Source organism: Amblyomma maculatum, chromosome 6, assembly GCF_055883805.1.
Source record: "Amblyomma maculatum isolate TAMU_Amacu chromosome 6, ASM5588380v1, whole genome shotgun sequence".
NCBI lineage: Eukaryota > Metazoa > Arthropoda > Arachnida > Ixodida > Ixodidae > Amblyomma > Amblyomma maculatum.
In genome coordinates this window covers 132401212-132421840 of record NC_139349.1, presented here as the reverse complement: position 1 = coordinate 132421840, position 20629 = coordinate 132401212, and the positions used below count along the sequence as shown (strand labels likewise).

The window sequence follows — 20629 nt, the reverse complement described above, 5'->3', positions numbered from 1 at the left end:
TGAGGCTTAGCTAAGGTTAAGCCTAGTCAGATGCGAAGCATATTGGTGGCTAGGCTTGGAAATGCACGGTTTTTCCTTGGTTAAACTCGGAAATACACGGTTTTCCTTGGTTAAATTCGGCAATAGCAAGGCTCGTTCATCTCGAAAAAACGGTAGTATAACTATGTTACCGACACACAATGAACATGACGAACCCCGGGCCAACGTTGATCGATTACCACTACGCGAATATGTATGCCTACCAAAAGCTCTTAGCACTCTGCAGTGTTCTCCTTGCGCATCGTACTCAATCAACTTTAGCTTTCCAACCATTCCATTCGCAAATCCATCGGTGATTTCTATCTTTTTCAGTAACATGTATGGTTTTTCCACACACAAGACAACCATGGAAGGCAGGTTCCCCGTCTCCACACGGCTGAAAGTTTCCAATCCTCGTATAGCCAATTCCTTCTCAGAGCAGAGGAGAGAGCCTCTCCTCTGCTCTGACGTCACGCATCACGTGGTACTCCTTGGTAGCGACGCCGCGCTCGACGGCGCGAGATGCAGCCCGGTCTCTCCTCTGTCGTGACGTCACGCATCACGTGGTAGGTCGTGAAAGGTCAATGGTGGCGACACCGCCGCGCTCGAGGAGCTGAGGCTTAGCTCTAGTAATATGCTTCGCATAAAACTATATCGCGAACGTGGGCCAGGAAAGCTATTCTCTATCCGGATCCCGAACCCAATCTTCCCCTCACTTTTCGAGAAATTACTGAATTACTCCAATTCGGCCATGCAATTTATCCAAAGCCTTGTAAGGGCCTCAAAACGGTGGAGGAAGGCACACTCCTCCGTCTTAACACCAAAACGCTGCTTTGCCCGGCAATTTTAAAACACTGATCCTGCCTGTACAGGAAGTTGTCTGCACTGTGCGGAGAAGTCTTCGGACATCTTAAACATGGTGTGGGCATGCCAGTCAACCCCAAACCTCGCCTCAAAACCCAAACCCACCCGGGAGGACAGGGGGGCAGCCCTGCTCGGCTGCTACGACCTGCAAACCAGAAGGCCCTGGTCCACCGAGCCCGAGTCGCGGCGGTCGCCGCCAATGGGCTCCTGTAATGAGGAACCCACCTAGCGATGGCGACAGGTTGCCCCGGCTACCTCTAGCTTCCTCCCTGCAATAAAGTTTTTAACACACACATCCGTTTCACAAGTTGCTTGCAGCACTACGCAGGATAAAGACGACCTATGTTATTGTCAGGATGGCTACGCTACATGATTGTGCTCCTACGCTCCTATCACCGAGCGAGGCACAGTCGAGCACGAGCTCAATCATGTAGCACATACGATCCTGATTATTTCTCAGATCACTTTTAACTTTTGCAGTACTGCAAACAGCTGGTGCCCCGTCGTGATGGCGCAGTGGTCAGGGCGCTCGACTACTGCGCCCAAGTATGCTGGATCGAATACTTTCTGCAGCGTTCAGTGAGCTGTGATACCATTTCGCTCCCAATTTTACATCTTTTTCTAGTCCAGATGGAGCCTAGTTTGCGACTGCGATTCAAACCGGCGACATACGCACATCTGACAACTGGAGGCATCCACAGAGAATGGAGACACTGCGCCTTCTTTTTCCAAACAACCAACAGAAAGAAAAATGATATAGAAACGTTCCCGAAATACAAAGACCACGTGTTAAAGACACTTCGCGTCTACTCTTATTTCTGTCATGTGTACGGCCCGCATGGCGTTGTGGTTTCGTATACCTCAAACTGTGGATGCTTAATTGTACTTTGCTACCGAATTTAACCGATACATTTATTTCCACGCGATTGAATTGAAACAATACTGATCAGAATAAGGTTTATGCAGGTCGTGGCGGAAGGGCTTGCGAAACTCGATGAAGTCGTGAGCTCTGCTGTGTAGGGCCACCCAAGATAGACAGGTCACGGCAGAGAGTTCAGACAAAATGTGATTCACTAGAGAAGGTAATGGCAACCCACTCCAGTATTTCCTGCCAAGTAAACGCTATGGCCAGTCACAATAGAAATAATGATAGGGAGCCGGAAGATGAGCCCCCCAGGTTGGAATGCGTCCCACATGTTATTGGGATGAACAAAAGGCGATTCCTAGTAGCTCCAGGACGAATGAAGCGGCTGGGCTAAAGCCAAAAGGACGCTCACTTGTGGATGTGTCGGGAAGCAACCGGAAAGTCCGATGTTGCAAGGAGATATATTACATAGCAACACGGAATGTATGATCTATGACGCAAGGTAAACTGAATGTCGTCAAGCGAGAAATGGACAGATTGTACATTGATATCTTGGGTATCAGCGAGCTCAAGTGGCCCGGAATGGGAGAATTTAATTCCGGCGACCATTATGTCTTTTATTGTGGGCACGAATCCAGGAGAAGGAACGGGGTCACTCTCATAGTAAACAGAAGAATGGGCAAAGCAGTGCTAGGGTACAACCCTAAAAACGACCGAATGATTTCACTTCGGATCCATGGTTACCCTTTCAACATAACAGTTATCCAAGTCTATGCGCCAACCACTACTGATGAAGAAGCTGACGTTGAGAGATTTTATGCTGACCTGCAATGCCTTTTAGACCGCACTCTATCATCAGACGTCCTTTTTCTCATAGTAGACTGGAATGCTAACGTGGGGAGTGAAGAAATATCCGGAATTACAGGCAAGTTCGGTCTTCGTGAGCCAAATGAAGCTGCGCCGAGGCTTGCAGAGTTTTGTCGAGAAAACAACCTGACCATAGCGATTACTCATTTTCAACAGCACAGGAGGCGCCTGTACACATGGACTTCACCGGACGGTCTGTACAGGAATCAGATTGATTATATTCTTTGCCGGCAGAGATGGAGAAGCGCTATACAAGCAGTGCCAAAGAGGCAGTGCCAAAGATTGTTGTGGATCGGGAGCTTCCGGACGTGCAAGCTGGGTTTCGCAAGGGCAGAGGAGCTAGAGATCCAAATTGCCAACCTTCGCTGGATCATGGAAAAAGCAAGACAGTTCCAGACACCCATCTATACTTCTGCATTATTGATTATGCGAAAGCGTTTGACTGCGTACATCACAGCAGTTTGTGGCAAGCTCTCTAAAAGATGGGAGTTCCGATTCACCTCATCTGTCTCCTCATGAACCTGTATGAAGGGCAAGAGGCCACAGTCAGAACTGGGCATGGTCTTACTGATTAGTTTGTGACTGTGAAAGGAGTGAGAAAAGGCTGCATACTATCGCCCTGCCTATTTAATCTATATGCTGAGTGCATCATGAGGAAGGCCGGTCTGGACGAGTCTTCAGCTGGAGTGAAGATTGCTGGAAAACGTATCAACAACCACAGATATGCGGACGATACCACTTTAGTAGCAGAAAGTCAAATGGAACTCAAGAGACATCTGATGCGCGTACAAGAAGAGAGTGAGAAGTTTGGGCTTAAACTGAACATTAAAAAGACAAAGATCATGGCGTCTTGCCCTATCAAGTCCTGGAGCATCAAGGGGCAAGTGGAAGCTGTGACAGATTTTCTCTCCTTGGGCTCCAAGATTACCCCGGAAGGAGACTGCAGCCATGAATTTAGGAGACGCCTGTTTCTGGGAAAGAGAGCCATGGCTAGCCTTGACCGCCTAGTAAGAGCAGAGACATTACACCGCCAACCAAGATCCGTATAACTCGTACTATGGTCTTTCCAGTTGTGATGTATGGATGCGAGAGTTGAACTGTGAAGAAGGCTGATCGCCGAAGAATTGGCGCGTTTGAATTGTGGTGCTGGCGGAGACTCTTTACAGTTCTTTGAACTGCAAGAAGATCAAATCAGTCAATATTGTCGACCATAAACCCTGACTGCTCATTGGAGGGTCAAATTCTAATGTTAAAGCTCAGCTACGTTGGTCATCTGATGAGACGAGAGGAGTCACTAGAGAAAGTTTTGATGTTGGGAAAGGTTTAGGGTTACCGGAGAAGGGGTAGGCAGCGAACACGATGGTTAGATGGCATCCTCGAGGCGTTGCAGATGAAGTTATGTGATGTTAGGAAGATAGTGAGAGACCGGAAAGCGTGGCGTGATATGCTCCATAGGGTCATGAAGAGTCGGGCACGACTGAACGACTGAACTGAACTGAACTGAGGTCCCATTACGAATTATTGTTACAGCCGGAGAACGCAAGTTATGAAGTCTCCCCCTCCCCACCCCCAAGAAAGAAATGATCTACTTTGGCACAAGAAACCGCAAACAATGTATTGCCACAAACTGCACGGCTTTCGCCTTCAAGTTTAGACAGGATATGCAGTCAGGTGCTACTGCACCGTTACTCGGCACACGTAGCCAGTATTCGCTTGTACGCAATATGCTTGTACGCAATATTCGCTTGCAAAGCGCACGCAAGGACTGAGCGTGATTTCTTGGTAAAGTGAAGCTAAGAGGGGACCCCAGATACAAAGATTTTGATACTGCTTGAGCGCCGTGAACTAATACTAACCTTCGCGATACAGCCGTGGTGCGAGTGATATGCTCGCGTTCGATCTACTGTTCAGACTTCATTCTGGCACGCACAGCCGGGACTGCATGGGAGAAATTGTGTGTACAAAAATGAAAATAATGTGCGCTGTCGAATAATACGAGTAAACGAATGCAGCCCATAAACACTATGTTTAATTGGGGCAGTTCTCCACGCCCTTGACAATTTTCCATGTGACAAGAGCTTATTTGGAACACATGCTTCCTCATTGAACTTTATCATCTTTTTTTGTGAAATCCGCGTTATGGTGAAGGTAATTGCGAAAAACATCTTTGTGCTGCCCGATGCCACAGCGCATCAAAAACTCTATGCGCACCAAAAGGATTCCGAATCATTCATTGCTGTCTGTCGAAGCTAATTTGCACGGCCGAGACAAAAAACGACTAGATGTAATATTATTACGGGTGGAGAACTATGAGGACGAAGTGGCGCGCTCGGTTGTGGAAGGTGAGGGGAAGTGCGTCGCATGCTGGGCTGTCATTGCCCGGCTGCTTGGCTGTTTCTCAATGTGTATATCTTAAATCCTCTGTTGTAAATATATTTCTCCCTGTTGCAATATTATCTCAAAATTTAAAAACCGTGGGCGGTTCACAAATGCCGCAGAATCTTCCTACCTGCGTGGTGCGCTATGATATGCACAAGGCCCTTATTGCAAATTCCGTAATAATTAGTAGTGTAACAAAATTATGCAACATGTTTTAATGATTTTGATAGCTGAAGTATAGGAGGATATGTGGACAAAGTTTAAAAGACGTCAGAAATGTTTTTTTAATTGTCCTCAGAAATTTTTGTTTACTGTTTTCCTGAAATTAGCGCGATCGTATCTATATATTGAAACGTTATATGAATATATTCTTTATATGTTTGATAGATATCGATGCCGAGAACATAGTGTGGAGTTATTGCTGCTCTGCCATAATCCTTTCTGAAATAAATGCCTGCAAAGTAGGTAAAATTTCGTTTCCTGCGCCCAACTTGAGAAATATTATAAAGTCATCTACACTACCCAAAAAAGCGAGAATTAACCTAATACAAATTAAAACATGCATTTATTTAGAGAAAAGTCGGCTACCTAACTTTATCAAGTTTTCTTTAATTCATAACCAAAGTTGGCCAAAACAGCAAAGAAGAACGCGCCACACCACCTCTTCGTCATAATTATTTCCTGTGCCTCGAAAAGAATTGTGGCAGCAAAACTAATTGCAGATCTCTTCTTTCCAGCTATCAGGCCATAATATATAAAATCTTGAAATAAATATACAAGGTCGACCGACCATCCTTTGTTCAATCTGACGTGGAAACACCGATCATATGGATTGCGGCTGGTGGCAATTTCTGAGCTGAACAATGTGGTCCTGATGCACTCTAGGGTCCTATTTTTTACAAAGGCTGTATAAAGTCAGTCCATGATCTTTTTTTCTTACTGCACCAGAGATAGAGAAAATATGCTGTGATGTAAAAGTAAATTTTGTTAAAATGAGTTGCAGGGGTTTTGTTTAATTTAGCCAAAACAATGAATATTTGATATTGAAAGACATTTTGCAAGATACTACACCATGTCATGGACATTTCTTGTCTTCTATATTAATTCAATTGTATTCTCGATTGATAGCAGTGAATCACTGAAATATGATGTTCTATCATCCCTTGAGTCCTTGTTGCTTATCTTAAGCACACATTCGACCTTTTCATAAGGCATGAATACCCGGGTCAGATAATATAATAATAATAATGTCAAGTGGCATCTGAGATGAATAAGATTCAGCCGATATATCTCTGTTTCACAGCCATGATAATTTCACTGTACTGTGTGCTGAAATTATCATTGATAGGCATTGCTGCTGTAGTTGTATATGGCGCACAGGTGGCAATATTGTTCCGAAAGATTAGGAAAGCCCTGAAATATTGGAACTGTCAACACTTCTAACATCTAACTTTTGAAATTGCTTGGTATTATCCAAATGGCGTTTTGGTACACTAAGCTAGGCTCTTGTTTCTTTTATCCGTAGGGCGGTTTCTGCAATAAACCCTGAAAGAAGCACGGAAACACATCAAATGCCGAGATGTGTTCTTTGTTTTCAAAAGTGTACGACTGTCTTGGTATATGACCTGCAAAATAAAAATTCAGATTTTTTTAATAAAATGCAAAACTTTGAAGCTGGCAATATTACCTTGAACTCCCTTTGCTAATTTCAAATTGCCTATAGGTAATTTCCCTCTTCGTGTTCCCTCCTAAGCTCAGTGTACAGTTGGTGTACTGCTATTTTACAGAACTATAGTTTGCGCTAAACTTATTGTACTGTTAATGGGTTCCGCTCCCGCCTAAACTCAACGCTGGGTTTAGGAGGGAATGAAACCCATAAGAAGGTTAGAGGAAAATATTTCTATAAAATTGCAGCAAACCAACGAGTAAAAGATTGTGTCCAATCACACAATATATTGTAAAAGCATGTATGTGAAATTACCGCTATTTTTAAAGGAAATTTCCATTACACTACAGAGAATATCTGTTCTACTTCATTGAACGAAATACGTTCACGCAAACAAAAAAGAAAAAAGACAGTAATTTTCTGTTTTCCAGCCGAAACCTTGTTCGCAAGGCAAACGATTCGATATATTTTTGTTGTCTGTTCAATGTTCTACCGAAAACTGATTTTTACCTGAATATTAGGAAAATGTTGAATAGAAAGCGAAATGGCATGGCAAACCTGAAGGCGCTGTCCGACCATCGGCTGCGTACCAATTTCGATTCGAAAGAAGATATCTAGTGGCGCTACACGGAGGTTTTTTGTTGGTAGCTAGGAAACCTTGCCCTAAGCCATGCCCTCAGAGTCATAAAATAGGTCATTCTGCATGCGCACCAGGACACTGCACCGTGGCGGCACCGTGACATCATCCACTATCCGCAGAGTATGGCTACAGGGATCTCGGGTGTCGAAGCGTGCGACTGCTAATTTAGTTGAGAATTTACCTCGTGCCTCGTGTAGGTCGATCACAGCACCGTTTGCCTGTAGAAAGTAGAGCCCCAGGATCAAATCTCTCGAACAGTCGCGCAAGACGACGAATTCAGCGACGTAGACTAAACCGCGGATGCCGATTCGGGCTGTGCATCTTCCAGCCGGGCTAATGAGGTAGCTCCAGCAGTGCGAATGCTAAGGCCTAACCATGGCGTCAAAACGTTGCTCAATTCTTGGGTGAGGGCGTGGCTCACCACTGATTAGTCTGCACCAGTATCAAGTAAAGTGATCGTGTCAGTTCCGTCAATTGACACACACAAATCAGAAGTGGCGCGTCTGATGCTGTCGCTACCCTGCCCCTGCGAGAAAGCAGCGTATCGGTGTATCGGCGGCGGAGAAGCTCCAATTTTTCCGACAGCAGCTGATTTGCCTCCGCAGACCGCTGGAATTAGTTTTCCCGGCATGGACTGGGAGAACGCCGCTCAGTATAGCTGGCGTCTCGGCGAGGGCTTGTGGAGCGGTACCAAAGCGGATATTATGATCTATAGCCATAGCGGCCGTATCTCCCATGCCTTTAACGGGCCGACAGATGAGCTTCAATTTCGAGTGGCCGTTCGCCGTTCCATGGACAGGGCGCATTGGGTTCGAAGCCGCGAAGTCTCACTCGGCGATACGGGCATGCACGGTAGAGGTGACCGGCCTCCCCGCAGTGGTAGCAGATTGGCCTGCGGTACCGCGTACGCCACACGTCCGACTTCCGAGGGCGAGGAACAGGCGCCACAGCTTGAACCGATGCGTTATACGGACTAACGTGGCTGACCACAGTTGTCGGGTCAATAGGACTGCAGGCAGCTGCTTGACTTGCAACGGATGTGTACATTCGGTTGTCGTCGACCCGTGGAGGCATGGTAGCAACAGGATTGTAGGCAGCTGCCTGGCGAACAACGGACGTCTGCGTGGGCATCTCGTCGAAGCGCTGCAGTACGTTGGTGACCGGGAATTCATGCGTAGCCTGGCGTACTTCATCTCTGACGACTTCGGTCAGTGATATCATGGGAGCAATCTGAGGCAGACGGAAACGTTGGAGTTCCTCACAAACATCCGACCGAATGCGGTCACGTAAGGCGTCCGCACTGCCTCCATGCCATGACGAAAAAACATCTGGGGCCTGGCTGCTGACATTTCGGTTGTACTGCCGGGCTCGTTGTTGGAGCGTCGTTTCCATTGTCGTTGCCTCCGCGACGAATTCAGGAACGGTACGCGGTGGGCTGCGAACGAGGCCCGCAAACAGCTCCTGCTTAACTCCACGCATGAGGTAGCGAAGCTTCTTCTCCTCTACCATATTGCGGTCTGCGCGCTGGAAAAGACGGGTCATGTCTTCGCAGCACATGCGCACACTTTCATTTGGCCGCTGGTTTCTGTGCTGATGTGCAGCTTCAGCTTTCTCGCGGCGATTGCCGTTGGGGAAGGTGGTCAGAAGTTGACGGCAAAACGCTTGCCTGGTGGTGAGGGCGCCCTCGTGGTTTTCGAACCATGTACGGGCTGACTCTTCAAAGGCAAAGTAAACATTATTGAGCTTACGCTCGTCACTCCAGCCGTTGTAGCGAGCCACTCTCTCGAAGGTCGCCCGCCAATCTTCAGCGTCATCGAAGACGTCGCCGTGAAAAGGTGGTGGTGTTCTCGGCGGGTGGCAGAGGATCGAAGCCGAGAACCTTGGATCAGTGGCCATGTCGAGGTGGCTCGAGAGTTGCGGCTGCGCCATCCTCGTAGGAGTGGAAAGGGGCCACACCTCAGGCAACTGTCCGCGAAGGCGGCGACTGAGTCGCTGGTGGACCGGAATCAGATCCGTCGTGAAGCATGTAAACGTGGGAAAGCGACCCAGCACCTCCACCAAACTGTAACAGGTATTGGGCTGAAGGTCCAGGGCCTAAAAGTCAGCCCTGAGCCTAGAGGTCTGCTTAAGTCCGAGAGCGGTCCGAGCGCGATTACATCTTAACCAACTTCGTCATCTACGCCAACTAGCCACTGACTATCTCCGCTTCATTGTCGACTACAGTTTGTATCAATATATCAGGCCAAACGAGAAGGGTTGGCTCCCTGCTACAGTGGTGTCTGGTATGCATCTTTCCATTTGCCTTTTTCGGCGGCTAGGCAACGGCTGTTGCGCGGCCAGATTTATGGTTGCCATTGAGTATTGCCAGCGCCGAGGAATTTTTTATTTGTGATATACGTGAGATATAGTTAGCAAGGCTTTCGCCCTAAAAATGCTGTTCATTGAAGAAATTGATGTTTGACGCAGTTTTGTTGTTGTTGCAGCAGAAAAAATTAAAGATGACTTAGCTCTACTGTGCCTAGATATACGTAGCGAAAAGCGATGACTACCTAGCGATCAGACGAAGCTAATTTCTCCAGTCTTCTGCGCAACTCGCCAGCAACTAAACTCTCCTTGGCTTCCATGTCTAGCGCGTCTAAGTTCATCGGCGTTCTATAATTCCTTTACGGGAAAGGAAAGACGCAGCATCAGCTCGCGGAAGGCAAGAAGTGCCGCCCAGCGGCGTTGCAGAGCATCTCGTTCCCGCTTGGTTTTCATAACTGACGGCAGATGGGTGGCGTTACATCCTTGACGCCACCCTATTTGAGCGACTAAAGAACAGAACATTTCTGTTTTTTCAACAAAAATTTTGTACAATGAGCTTGTTATTTAACAAGATGCCAGGAACAGAAGATATCTGTAGACCTAAAAAAGCATTGACAGCAAAATATTGTGAAATTGCAAGCTAGCCTGTTTTTTAACAAAAACCTAAACATACATTTCTTGTTGAATTACAGAAAAAGGATGTGCCTCAAAATCTGTGAAATCACAACAAAAAAAAATAAAAAGAAATAAGAAACGAAATTGTGTTGAATTACAGAGAATGCGTTAACATAAAATATTGCCAAAATTATCGAGCAATGGAAAACAGAAAACAAATGAGAACAGAAAGGTTATGTCATGATATTCGCCATAGTATCTGTATTTTTTTGTTCACAAACTTTTTTTTTTTTTACAGTGTACGGAGTAACTTCTACCACCTGGGGATCTTTCACGTGCACTAACATCGCAAAGCACACGGATACCTACCTCTCTGTTTCGCCCCGCGGGGGTGGCGCAGTGGTTACGGCGCTCGACTACTGTGCCCAAGGAAGCGGGATCGAATCCCGACCTCGGCGGCTACGTTTCGATGGAGGCGAAATGGAGTGGCGTCCGTGTACTGTGCGATGTCAGTTCACGTTAAAAACCTCAGGTGGTCAAAATTTCCGTAGTCCTCCACTACGGCGTCTCTCATAGCCTGAGTCGCTTTGGGATGTTAAACCCCACAAACTAAACCAAACCAAACCAAGCCTCTCTGTTTCGCCTCCACAGAAACGCAGCCATGAGCGGCCGGGTTTGAGCCCGGTTACTCTATGAAGTAGCCGAGCGTATTAACCGCTGAGCCACCGCGGCGGGCTCGATATCGGTGCAATTTCCTGTGATATCAGGCGCTCTTCCTGTACGTCTTCTTTCGTGCTCGTGTTCTTTGCAACACTCCAAACGTGCCATCGGGAGGTCGAACTTAATCCGTAGGCCTCTACTACGCCACCTCGTCCTCTCTTTACGCTTTCATTCCCCCATTCCTCCCTTCCCTTACCACGCGATTCAGGTGTCCACAGAGAAGTGTAGTAGATACCACGGCATTTCCTATCAACGAGTTCACTTTTTTCCTTTTACTGAGCCCCGCCGGGGTGGTGCAGTGGTAAGACGCCCGACTACTGTGCCGGAGCTCCCGGGTTCGAACCCGACCACGGCGGCTACGTTTCGATGGAGGCGAAACGAAGTGGCGTCCGTGTGCTGTGCGATGTCAGCGCACGTTAAAGATCCCCAGGTGGTCAAAATTACTCCGTAGCCCTCCACTACGGCTCCCCTTTCTCTCTATCCACTTTCACTCCCACCTTCATCCCTTCTCTTACGGCGCGGTTCAGGTGTCCACAGAGCAAGTGTGACAGATACTGCGCCTTTCCCTTGCTATGAACCAACCAACCAACCAACCTTTTATTGAAGACTGCCACAAACTCATACACCGAGAAGTGTGGTAGATACTGATGAAAATTCATCCCTGTGACCACAAGAATGAAGTTCGCATTGTTTTAGAAAAAAAATCGAGACCAATACTTTGATTTCACTGGTATGAAATAATAAATGGTAATATTAGTCGCCTCCACAAATTTCTGCCGTTCACATGCACTAAACGATGATTTCTTTGTAACAACACACACAATCTAAGGCTTATTTCTAGGCTACTTGAATTCTCTTTCACGTGTCTTTCTGTTTTAGTGGAGATCTTGCAAGTCTGAGTAAACCCTGGTTTCACCTCTTCTTCTGTATCGACTTCAGGCCGCCGTCGCATATATCCTCGGCTTTTGTACGTTCACAGTGTTTGTCCACACCTTTCGTAGAATGAATTGGATTCATCGATCAATCCTTCGCCGCAACATGCCACCCTTTATTTAAACATTCCCTTGAGCCCGAACGAATTCGGATGCAATCGAACTTAACCTTGCGCGTCAAAGTCCTAAGCGGCCACGCATTCGAGCTCGTGTTGGCACGTGCAAGTGCACTGTATAACTTATGGATGAACATTGAAGATGGCGATTCCCAAAAGCGTAGCGCGAGAGACTAGAGACAGGAACTTTTACGTGCGGAGTGAAAGGCTGCGGCAGTGGGCAAGATGTCGAAAGCCGCGGCAAGCAAAACTTGTCTTAATGCGTTGCCGCGGTTGGTGTGGCTGTTGTTGTTGAAAACATTTTTTCACGGAAAGAGAAAGTGGAGGGATAAACCGAAATGGGGCGTAATCAGTGCAAGACACCAGCGGATGTGGCTGCTGCCCTCCCCTGGGAAAGCTGTTGACGCTGATCCTCCAGGATTGAGCTAAGCAGTGTTGCCTTCCACTGTTCGTCTGGTTCAGTTAAATTTAGCGAATAGCCTTTTTAATTTCCAAAGACGCCCCATTGACGGAACACTACTTGGACGTGAATCTGGCCGTACAATGTACGTGCATCGAAATCATACCCAGTAAAAGAGGGCAGAAAAGCACTTTCCTTGCCAACGTTTGCCACCCTCTTAAGAGTACTGATGCAGACCTCTGTAAGCTACGTCAAGAAGCCGTGGGACCTGCTGAACAAAACAAGGCTGCCATTTTGGGCGACTTTAACACCCCACATTGAGATTGGGGATATGCGCGCGACTCCCCTAGAGGTAGGGTGATCGCACGAGCCGGAGACACATTAGAGCTCGAATTACTCACAAACCTTAACTACCACATCAGAGTTGGCCAAGATATGCACATTCCCTTGTCCTGCACTGGTCCAGAACACGTACGCTGCCACCTGGAATAACTTCAGCTCGAATTTAGGCAGCAACCATTTGCTAAATAGCACTTTTATCTTTACAACCAAAATCCGCCTCAAAATTGGCACAGCGAGAATAACGGACCAGAACAAATAGTGGGAAACAGTAACACTGACCAATCGATTCACTCCATCAAGGAGTGTCGTGAGGAAATTGAATAAGCCCACAAGTCGGCTACTACTGAGGTCAAATGTATGCCAGATACTCCTGCAGTAGATCACCAGCTAATGAAATTATAGGAGACGATTATAGGAGGCATGGTCCAAAAATGAAAAAGGCAGAAACTTAAAAGAAAGCTAAAACTTCGCATTGCGGAGATCAAACAAGAAGCCTCGAACCTGCGCTAGCACGCCATCCAACCGAAACTGGCAGAAATTCTACGAATCGTTGCAAGGCATCCTCGGCACCTCTAAAACACGGGCCAATTCGTCTCCCCACCTAATCTGAACAAGACTGTCCGCCTAACGGGTGGTGACCTTCATCAAGCACTCAAAAGCAAATAAATACATAGGCCCCATGTACCGCCAAGCCAACTGCAATCCACTGAAAACCGAGCGAGAAACTGGGCGCTCAATTAGAAGAGCAGACGTGTATGCAGTCGCCAGATCAGCAACGCACAATACAGCTGCTGAAGCTGACAGAATTACAAAAGGCATCATTCGCAGTGTTAGTAAAACTCAAATTAAAACTCTCACTACTTACTCAAATGACTCGCTCTGAAAAAAATGGGCGAAATTCCCCGCAAGGCAAACATTCTGTAGTTATAATCATCCCGAAACAAGGCAAAAACATTAGCCTTGAAGCGTTCCTACCAATCTCACTGACATAATGTTTCTAGACAAGCCCTGTGAGCGAGTTACACACCCCCGCCTCCAAAACTTCATTGAGGATAACTAACTCTTCCCTGCTACGATGATCGCCTTCAAAGGGACTGTCTAAACAAGATATATTTCCCCTCATAAAAAAGAGGCCCTTCGAGAAATTCCAAGCCACAGTGGAAGATACATCATGGTTCTCGACCTTAAGGGAGCTTTTGACAACATTTCGCGTGATGTTATATCTTACAATGATGTTTACGAAATTTGTTGTCGCTAAACGATGGGTTTACACAGTTGTAAAGTTGTAAGCGTGCGCAATTCCACCTTTAAGCATCCCAAAGAAAGCGACCAACATACCTGCTCCGAAGTCCAGAACTATAGACAGCATGGTGTCCAGGCTGCCTGAGTCCCTGATCAGCGGCCAACTCTTTTCTTCCTCGGAGGGTATTATGTCCACCCTGGCTAGACGCATCGCCGCGTCGTACCAGATCTGCGCAACATGAAATAGAGCAGAGCTTGAGAGCTTATGTGGGTGCTAAAATGCAGGAAATGTTTGAAACGTTCTAGTTCGCACACCATGAGCTACCCATCAGATCGAGCTGAAAAGACTAAATGGGTTGTTATTTGGGATATTTGGCCCCAAACGTCATTTCCGGTGTCGGCCAGGAGACTGTGGCCAGATGCCCCAACCCATGCTAGAATTATAGTTATTGAAATCACATTTAATTGTCACATTGTAATAAACTGGTAGGACTACTAAGTAGTTGTAGCCTCTAGTTGCATAAAAGCAGCGAATCCGTGCGCCGGACGAAAAAAATAGTTAACCATTGCACCGCGCAGTTGTTTTTAGTTCGGTTAGGTTCATGTCTTGACGTCCCAAAGCGACTCTGACTACCTGAGGGACGCCGTGTGGAAAGGCTTCCGAAAATTTAGGCTACCTGATCTTCCTTAACGCTCACAGAGATATAAGTAACTCAAAGGGCGAATTGCAAAGGTTGAATAATGGGTTGAATAGAGACATAGACAGGCAAACACCGAACAGTAGGCCAAAAAATGGCACCATGGTGATTAGTCCGAACGCACCCACCCCAAAGCAAATGTCTGTCCCATATTCCCCCAATTAACCCAGTCATGTGCCAGCTGCACCCACATCATCCCCGCAAGCCTCCTCATCTCATCCGCCCACCTGACGTTCTGCCGCTCCCTGCTGTGCTTGCTTTCCCTTCGGATGCAATGTCTTACGCTTAGATACCATCGGTCTTGCTTCACAATGCTTGTCCTGCCCATTTATTCTTCTCAACTTCAACTAGAATGTCAGTAACTCACGTTTGTTTCCTGAGACACTCTGCACGCTTCCTGTCTCTTAATATTATTCCTATAATTTTCCGTTTCATGGGTCTCTGCGCTGTCTTCAATTCGGGTTGAACCGTTTCTCTAGCCTGCACGCTTTTATTCTGTAAGTGAGTGCCGCTAAGATAGAGGTATTATATACTTCCCTCGGGACCCTAATAACTAGGCATTCATAATTTGAGCGTACTTGCCAAATGCGCTTTATAACGATCTTATTTTTCTAGATATTTCACTTCCATGGTCTGTGCCAGCGGTCACTACAACTGTCCTAAGTATACACGTCCCACTCAGAACTCCTAGCGCCTTATTACCTGTTGTGAACTGATGCTCCTTTCCGAGACTGTCGGACATTACTTTTGTCTTCTGCCCATTAATTTTAGCCCTACCATCTGCTTTGCCTGTTTGGGTCATAATTTATCCGTTGCAATTCGTTTCCTCAGTTAGGAAAGCAATGTCATCAGCGAATCGCAGATTACTGACGCAATTGTCTCTTATTCCTAACTGTTCCTGTTATTAGTCTCGTGAATGCGTTTTCTAAGTGATGAATGCACAGTACCGATCTGTATATTTGCCTATATACCTTTCGTTATGGAGATTTTATTTCTTTATTTATGGACGACTATGTTAGCTTTGCATCAGCTATGCATATCTAGCAGTATTTTCTCTCATGCCCATATACACACGGATTATGCAATGCCTGCATGGCTGCTGAGGTTACGACCGTGTAAATGCGTTCTTGTAATCTGTGAAAACTGTGTATAAGGGTTGGTTATATAGTTACGTGGAAGATCTACAGTCCGAAAGCTGTCCGCACAACTAACGTTGATGACAGCACCCTCAGACACAACCCTCAGCGTCGTCGTCTTCTCGGAGTAGTTGCACTTATTCATCCTCCGCACGAACAGCGAGTACAGCTAAGTAACGATATTATGAGCATTTTCTACGACATTGTTGATATTTTGGGTATGCTCTACCATCACATATTCTTTATGAATGCCTACCCGATTCATTGGTTGACAGTAATCTAAGGCTGTCCTTATTCTATTAGCTATTGCCGTATAGTAAATACTCTGTACGCAACGGATAGCAAATTTACTGGTCTGTAATTTTTGAGGTCGTTGACGTCCCCTCTCTTATGGATTAAGATAATGTCAGCGTACTTGCGAGAATAGCGCGCTTGAAGTAATGGGGTGTTTTGTGTACATATAGTGGCCAATTTTTCTAGCGCAATCTCTTCACCATTCTTGCGCAAATCTCCAGTCACCTCATCTTCCCGGTTGTTTTTCCCCTTTTCATTGCTTCTAAGGCTTTCTTAACTTCAGACTACGTTATTGGGGAAACATTTGATTATTCTCTATTGGTTCCATTCTACGTGTGCTGATTACCTTGGATATTGTATATATTTGTATAAAACTCCTCGGCTACTTCGACGATATTGTCCGTAATGGTATGGTAGCATTGCGAGCCTTGTCTCTCAGCGCATAAATTTGATTTTTAATCATGCCGTGTTTCGCATTTTGCCTTTTATAAGTGCCGACAATTTGTTTATTTTTCATGTTACTTTTCATCATCATCAGCCTGACTATACACACTGCAGGGCAAAGGCCTCTCCTATATTTCTCCAATTAATCCTGTTCTGTGCTAGCTACATCCACTTCAACCCTGCGAACTTCTTCACCTCATCTGCTCACCTAACTTTCTGCCGCCCCCTGCTACGCTTTCGTTCTCTTGGAATACAGTTCGTTACCCTAAGCGACCATCGGTTATCCTCTCTTCGCACTACATGTCCTGCCCATGCCCATTTCTTTTTCTTAATTTCCACTAGAATGTCAGTAACTTGAGTTATTTCTCTGACCCTCTGCGTTGTCCTCAACTTATGTAGAACCCTCTTGATTAGCCCCCACGTTTCAGCCCCATAGGTGAGTATAGGTAAGATGCAACTGTTGCATACTTTTCTCTTGAGCGATACCGGTAAGCTGCTAGTTATATGCTTATATGGTTGCATAAATGCTGTATTTTGTATTCGAGCAGGGACTAGCCATGTAGGTTATCGGTGCAAATATTTTGTACAAATTTTTCCTGAATCAGTAAATAAGGCCTCATGATTTATTTATTTATTTATTTGTTTATTTATTTATTTATTTATTTATTTATTTATTTATTTATTTATTTATTTATTTATTTATTTATTTATTTATTTATTTATTTATTTATTTATTTATTTATTTATTTATTTATTTATTGCTAGTTTCCTCTAGACCGCTATTAGGCTACCGTCTTTGTTTAGAATATGGTCGGTTCTTTATATATTATACTTTCTTATGATGGATACTTTACACTTATTGATCACTTTTAATAAATCTCCCAGTTCAACCTTGTCTGCTGGGCACGAGGCTTTCAATGTTTGACGTTTCTAAATGACTTTTTCCATCTCCATTTACAATTTATCGATATCCTGTACAACTGCCCTGCCACCTACATCTTCTACTCAATCCGTTATTATATGTCTTAAATTATCGTTAATTGCTGATACATTAAGGTTATTATCTTCGGTTAAATCCGCATATGTCTTCTGCGATGAGATCGTGAATTTCTCTACTTTCTTTCTAACATCTAATTCATTGACGGGCTTCCTCCGTACTAAATTATTTCGTTCCCTCTTCGAACATAGACAAATTTTAGACATAACCATAGTATGGACACTGCATCGCACGACGACCTTCACATCCTGCACAGGGCCAGGTATAGAGCACAGTACGTAATCTATTTCATTTTAGTCTCCTTACACGGGTTTTTACATGTCCACTTTCGGTTCTTCGATTTTCAGAAGAAATTGTTCATAAGCTGTACATTGTTTCGTTCTACGAACTCTATTAACTCTATTCTAGCTATCTGCTTATGCAACAGTCACCCACTTCTTGTCTTCAGCGTAAATTTGTCTACTTTGACATTAAACTCACCAATCAGTGCTGTATATTGTGTTTTACTTTGCCCGTTCCCTATTCTATATCTTTCATAAAAGCCATCGACTACCTAATCGTAATCGCTATAAGTCGGCGCGTAGGTTTGTACAACCATCAATTTTTAGATCGCATTATGCTCGAACTTCCCTACCTTCCACGCTCCCAGTAATACTATAGTACACCTCTGTTACCTCCTATATTCTTTTTGGGCAGGAATTCCGTACCCAGCTCTCTTCTGCCAGCTAAACTAGGCTTTCATTGTACGTACACAGAGTTCGAAGACGGCTTTCGCAGTAAAAACAGTACGTTTTCGCACAACGTTTAGTCCAGAAGCATACCAGAGCACCACATGATGGTATTCAGCAATACCCTTAGAGCGGAGTTTAGTGACCTTGTATTTTTTTCCCCTCCTAGCGTCTAGCATAGCTTGTTCGCAACCTCATCAATGCTAGTTGAATTTTAAATTAAATTATCGCTTGACAGACAGGAAATGCTACATCTTGTTCAAAACACGAAGTTCTTCCCAAAAACAAGAGAACAAGACGGACTTCGAAATGTTCACCACCGCTTCGATTGAGTTCAGTCGAATAACTTTTTTGTTTTCTGAGGCAGCTAGTTCAAAGTACTAATAATGTTTTTTGTCGGCACTCTTGAGCGACAAACGAGGTGTAGATCATAATAAAACAAATTATTTGCTTATAAGTACATTTTATTTCGGGAAGAAATTTGAATATTTTTGTGCTTGTACATTTAAGCACATCGTGATTGATGTATACAACAAACAGGCTTTGTCGATTACACTTTCTCAGTAGAGCGTTCACCTCTTTTCAGATATCTCTTTGTAAGTGTGATCTTTAAGGCAACCGAAACCATAGAAGGAGTACAGTAGCAAGACAAGAAATTAAACTATTGACCTCCTCTCACTTTTCTCTGATCGGATTAATCCAGCATTAATACCTGTGCATTCTACAAACTTCACTTTTTTTTGCTGTTTATTCAAACGTTTTTTTCTTTCTGACGCATCGGGTGCCATCAAACTACAATGTACGGAAGAGTGCACGTGACCTAAGATCTTGGTTTCTTATTTTTTTTTTTTTAGCGAGTTGTGTCATTTTCGTCGCATACGGTCTAAGTATACACACCCGTTTTCATATTTTATCTGTGGTAGAACATAATGCGCGTCTGAAAGGGAAAGCAGTTTATTTTTTCAGTGATATTTAATCGGAGGCTACACCGCAATTAACGCCCCTAGAGTTATCACGCTGTCCTGCTCAGAAGTCAGAAGTTTTGTTGCTGCCTCAAGTAAATTTCTTAAATCCCCATTTTTTCTGGAAATAATTGCGTATTTTGCTTCCCGAAAAGCATCAGTACAACCCAAAAGGGCCACAAATTCGCTTTGAACTGAGAGTAAAATTTTCTTGAGTGGCCATTTAATGCGACAAATTCGTTATGATGGCGCCCTTCTATGGAGTATAATAGAAAAATATATTAAATCATATCCCTCCTTCTCTGTACCCCAGTTCACAGGGTTATTTTTTCATTGTGAACTTTAACGCAATTTTGAGAGGAACTACAACAGAAGATTGGCATAGTAATGCTAGGTTAAATATGACGTGCCCCTAGCTTGTTAACAGCACTGTAAGGTGTAAGGTGTTTCTTTCTCAGGGTTTCCGTTTGTCTTTAGGGCGGGATTCATGAATTGTCAGGCATATGGTTTCTATCAGGCAGAAAACTGAAATGCGAAATGAATGCTCTGCTTGAATTTGGCCCTAAACTTTGTTATGATTCGTTTATGGAAGAAATTATCGCTGACTATTTATTCGCGTTCTGCAGCTAGCCAAACTGGCCCAACTGCTCCCAACGTATCGCAGGCACCCAGCACACGCTTTTCACGTGCATCACTCCCAATCGACTCCTCATGTTGTTTGTTTCTGCCTCTAGGGCCTGATGCGCTCTATTAAACTTAGCGAAACATGATGGATGCACACGATACTTCCGAATGGCAACCTGCCTTCTGCGGTCTTAACCTAACTCCAGAACGCAGTTATGCTGGCAGACTAAACACTGTTTCTTTCCATTCACCGCCACTTAGGGCAGAACAAATTTCAAGGCTTCTCTAATGTTGAATTCTAATCGCAGAACTAGAGTGGTCCACACGCTCCCCGACAGAGCACCTAAAACAGGAGGAGAGCAAGCGTTCCGACTCTGGATGCAAATTCCCATCGCGAAAAGCGCCCCGCGATGGGAATTTGAATCCATAGCGGCGGCAAGTACTGACTGTAGGATAAAAAGCGCAGAGGGTAAAGCCGGCTCACTGACGACGATAAACTGCCAGAAATAGAGAAAGTCGCTGAAGGAATACGTCACGCAAACTTCCGGCGGGCTCCTCCGATTCCGGCGATTACTCCCCATTTACTTTTGGAAGACGCGATCCATGCTTTGGAATACAGTTGCTCCGAAAAGAGCAGAAAACGTTGCTATGGAAGTGCTCCAGCTATGCGATTGGAATTCACCATAAGCTTTCAAGTCGCATTTTTGTGTGAAGGCAGTAACAAGGAGGCTATAACACCACAAGCAAATTTTGCCTTGCTTGCTTATGAAGCAGCT

General features: G+C 45.0%; 1 protein-coding gene across 1 annotated transcript in view; it reads right to left on the bottom strand.

Moving 5' to 3' along the window:
- Nucleotides 1-20629, bottom strand: part of LOC146186778 (uncharacterized) — a 65585-nt gene that overhangs the window by 28560 nt on the left and 16396 nt on the right. The window contains exon 7 of the mRNA XM_084607399.1: nt 14067-14199. Coding sequence (XP_084463525.1) covers nt 14067-14199 — 133 coding nt within the window. The remainder of the gene's footprint in view (nt 1-14066; nt 14200-20629) is intronic.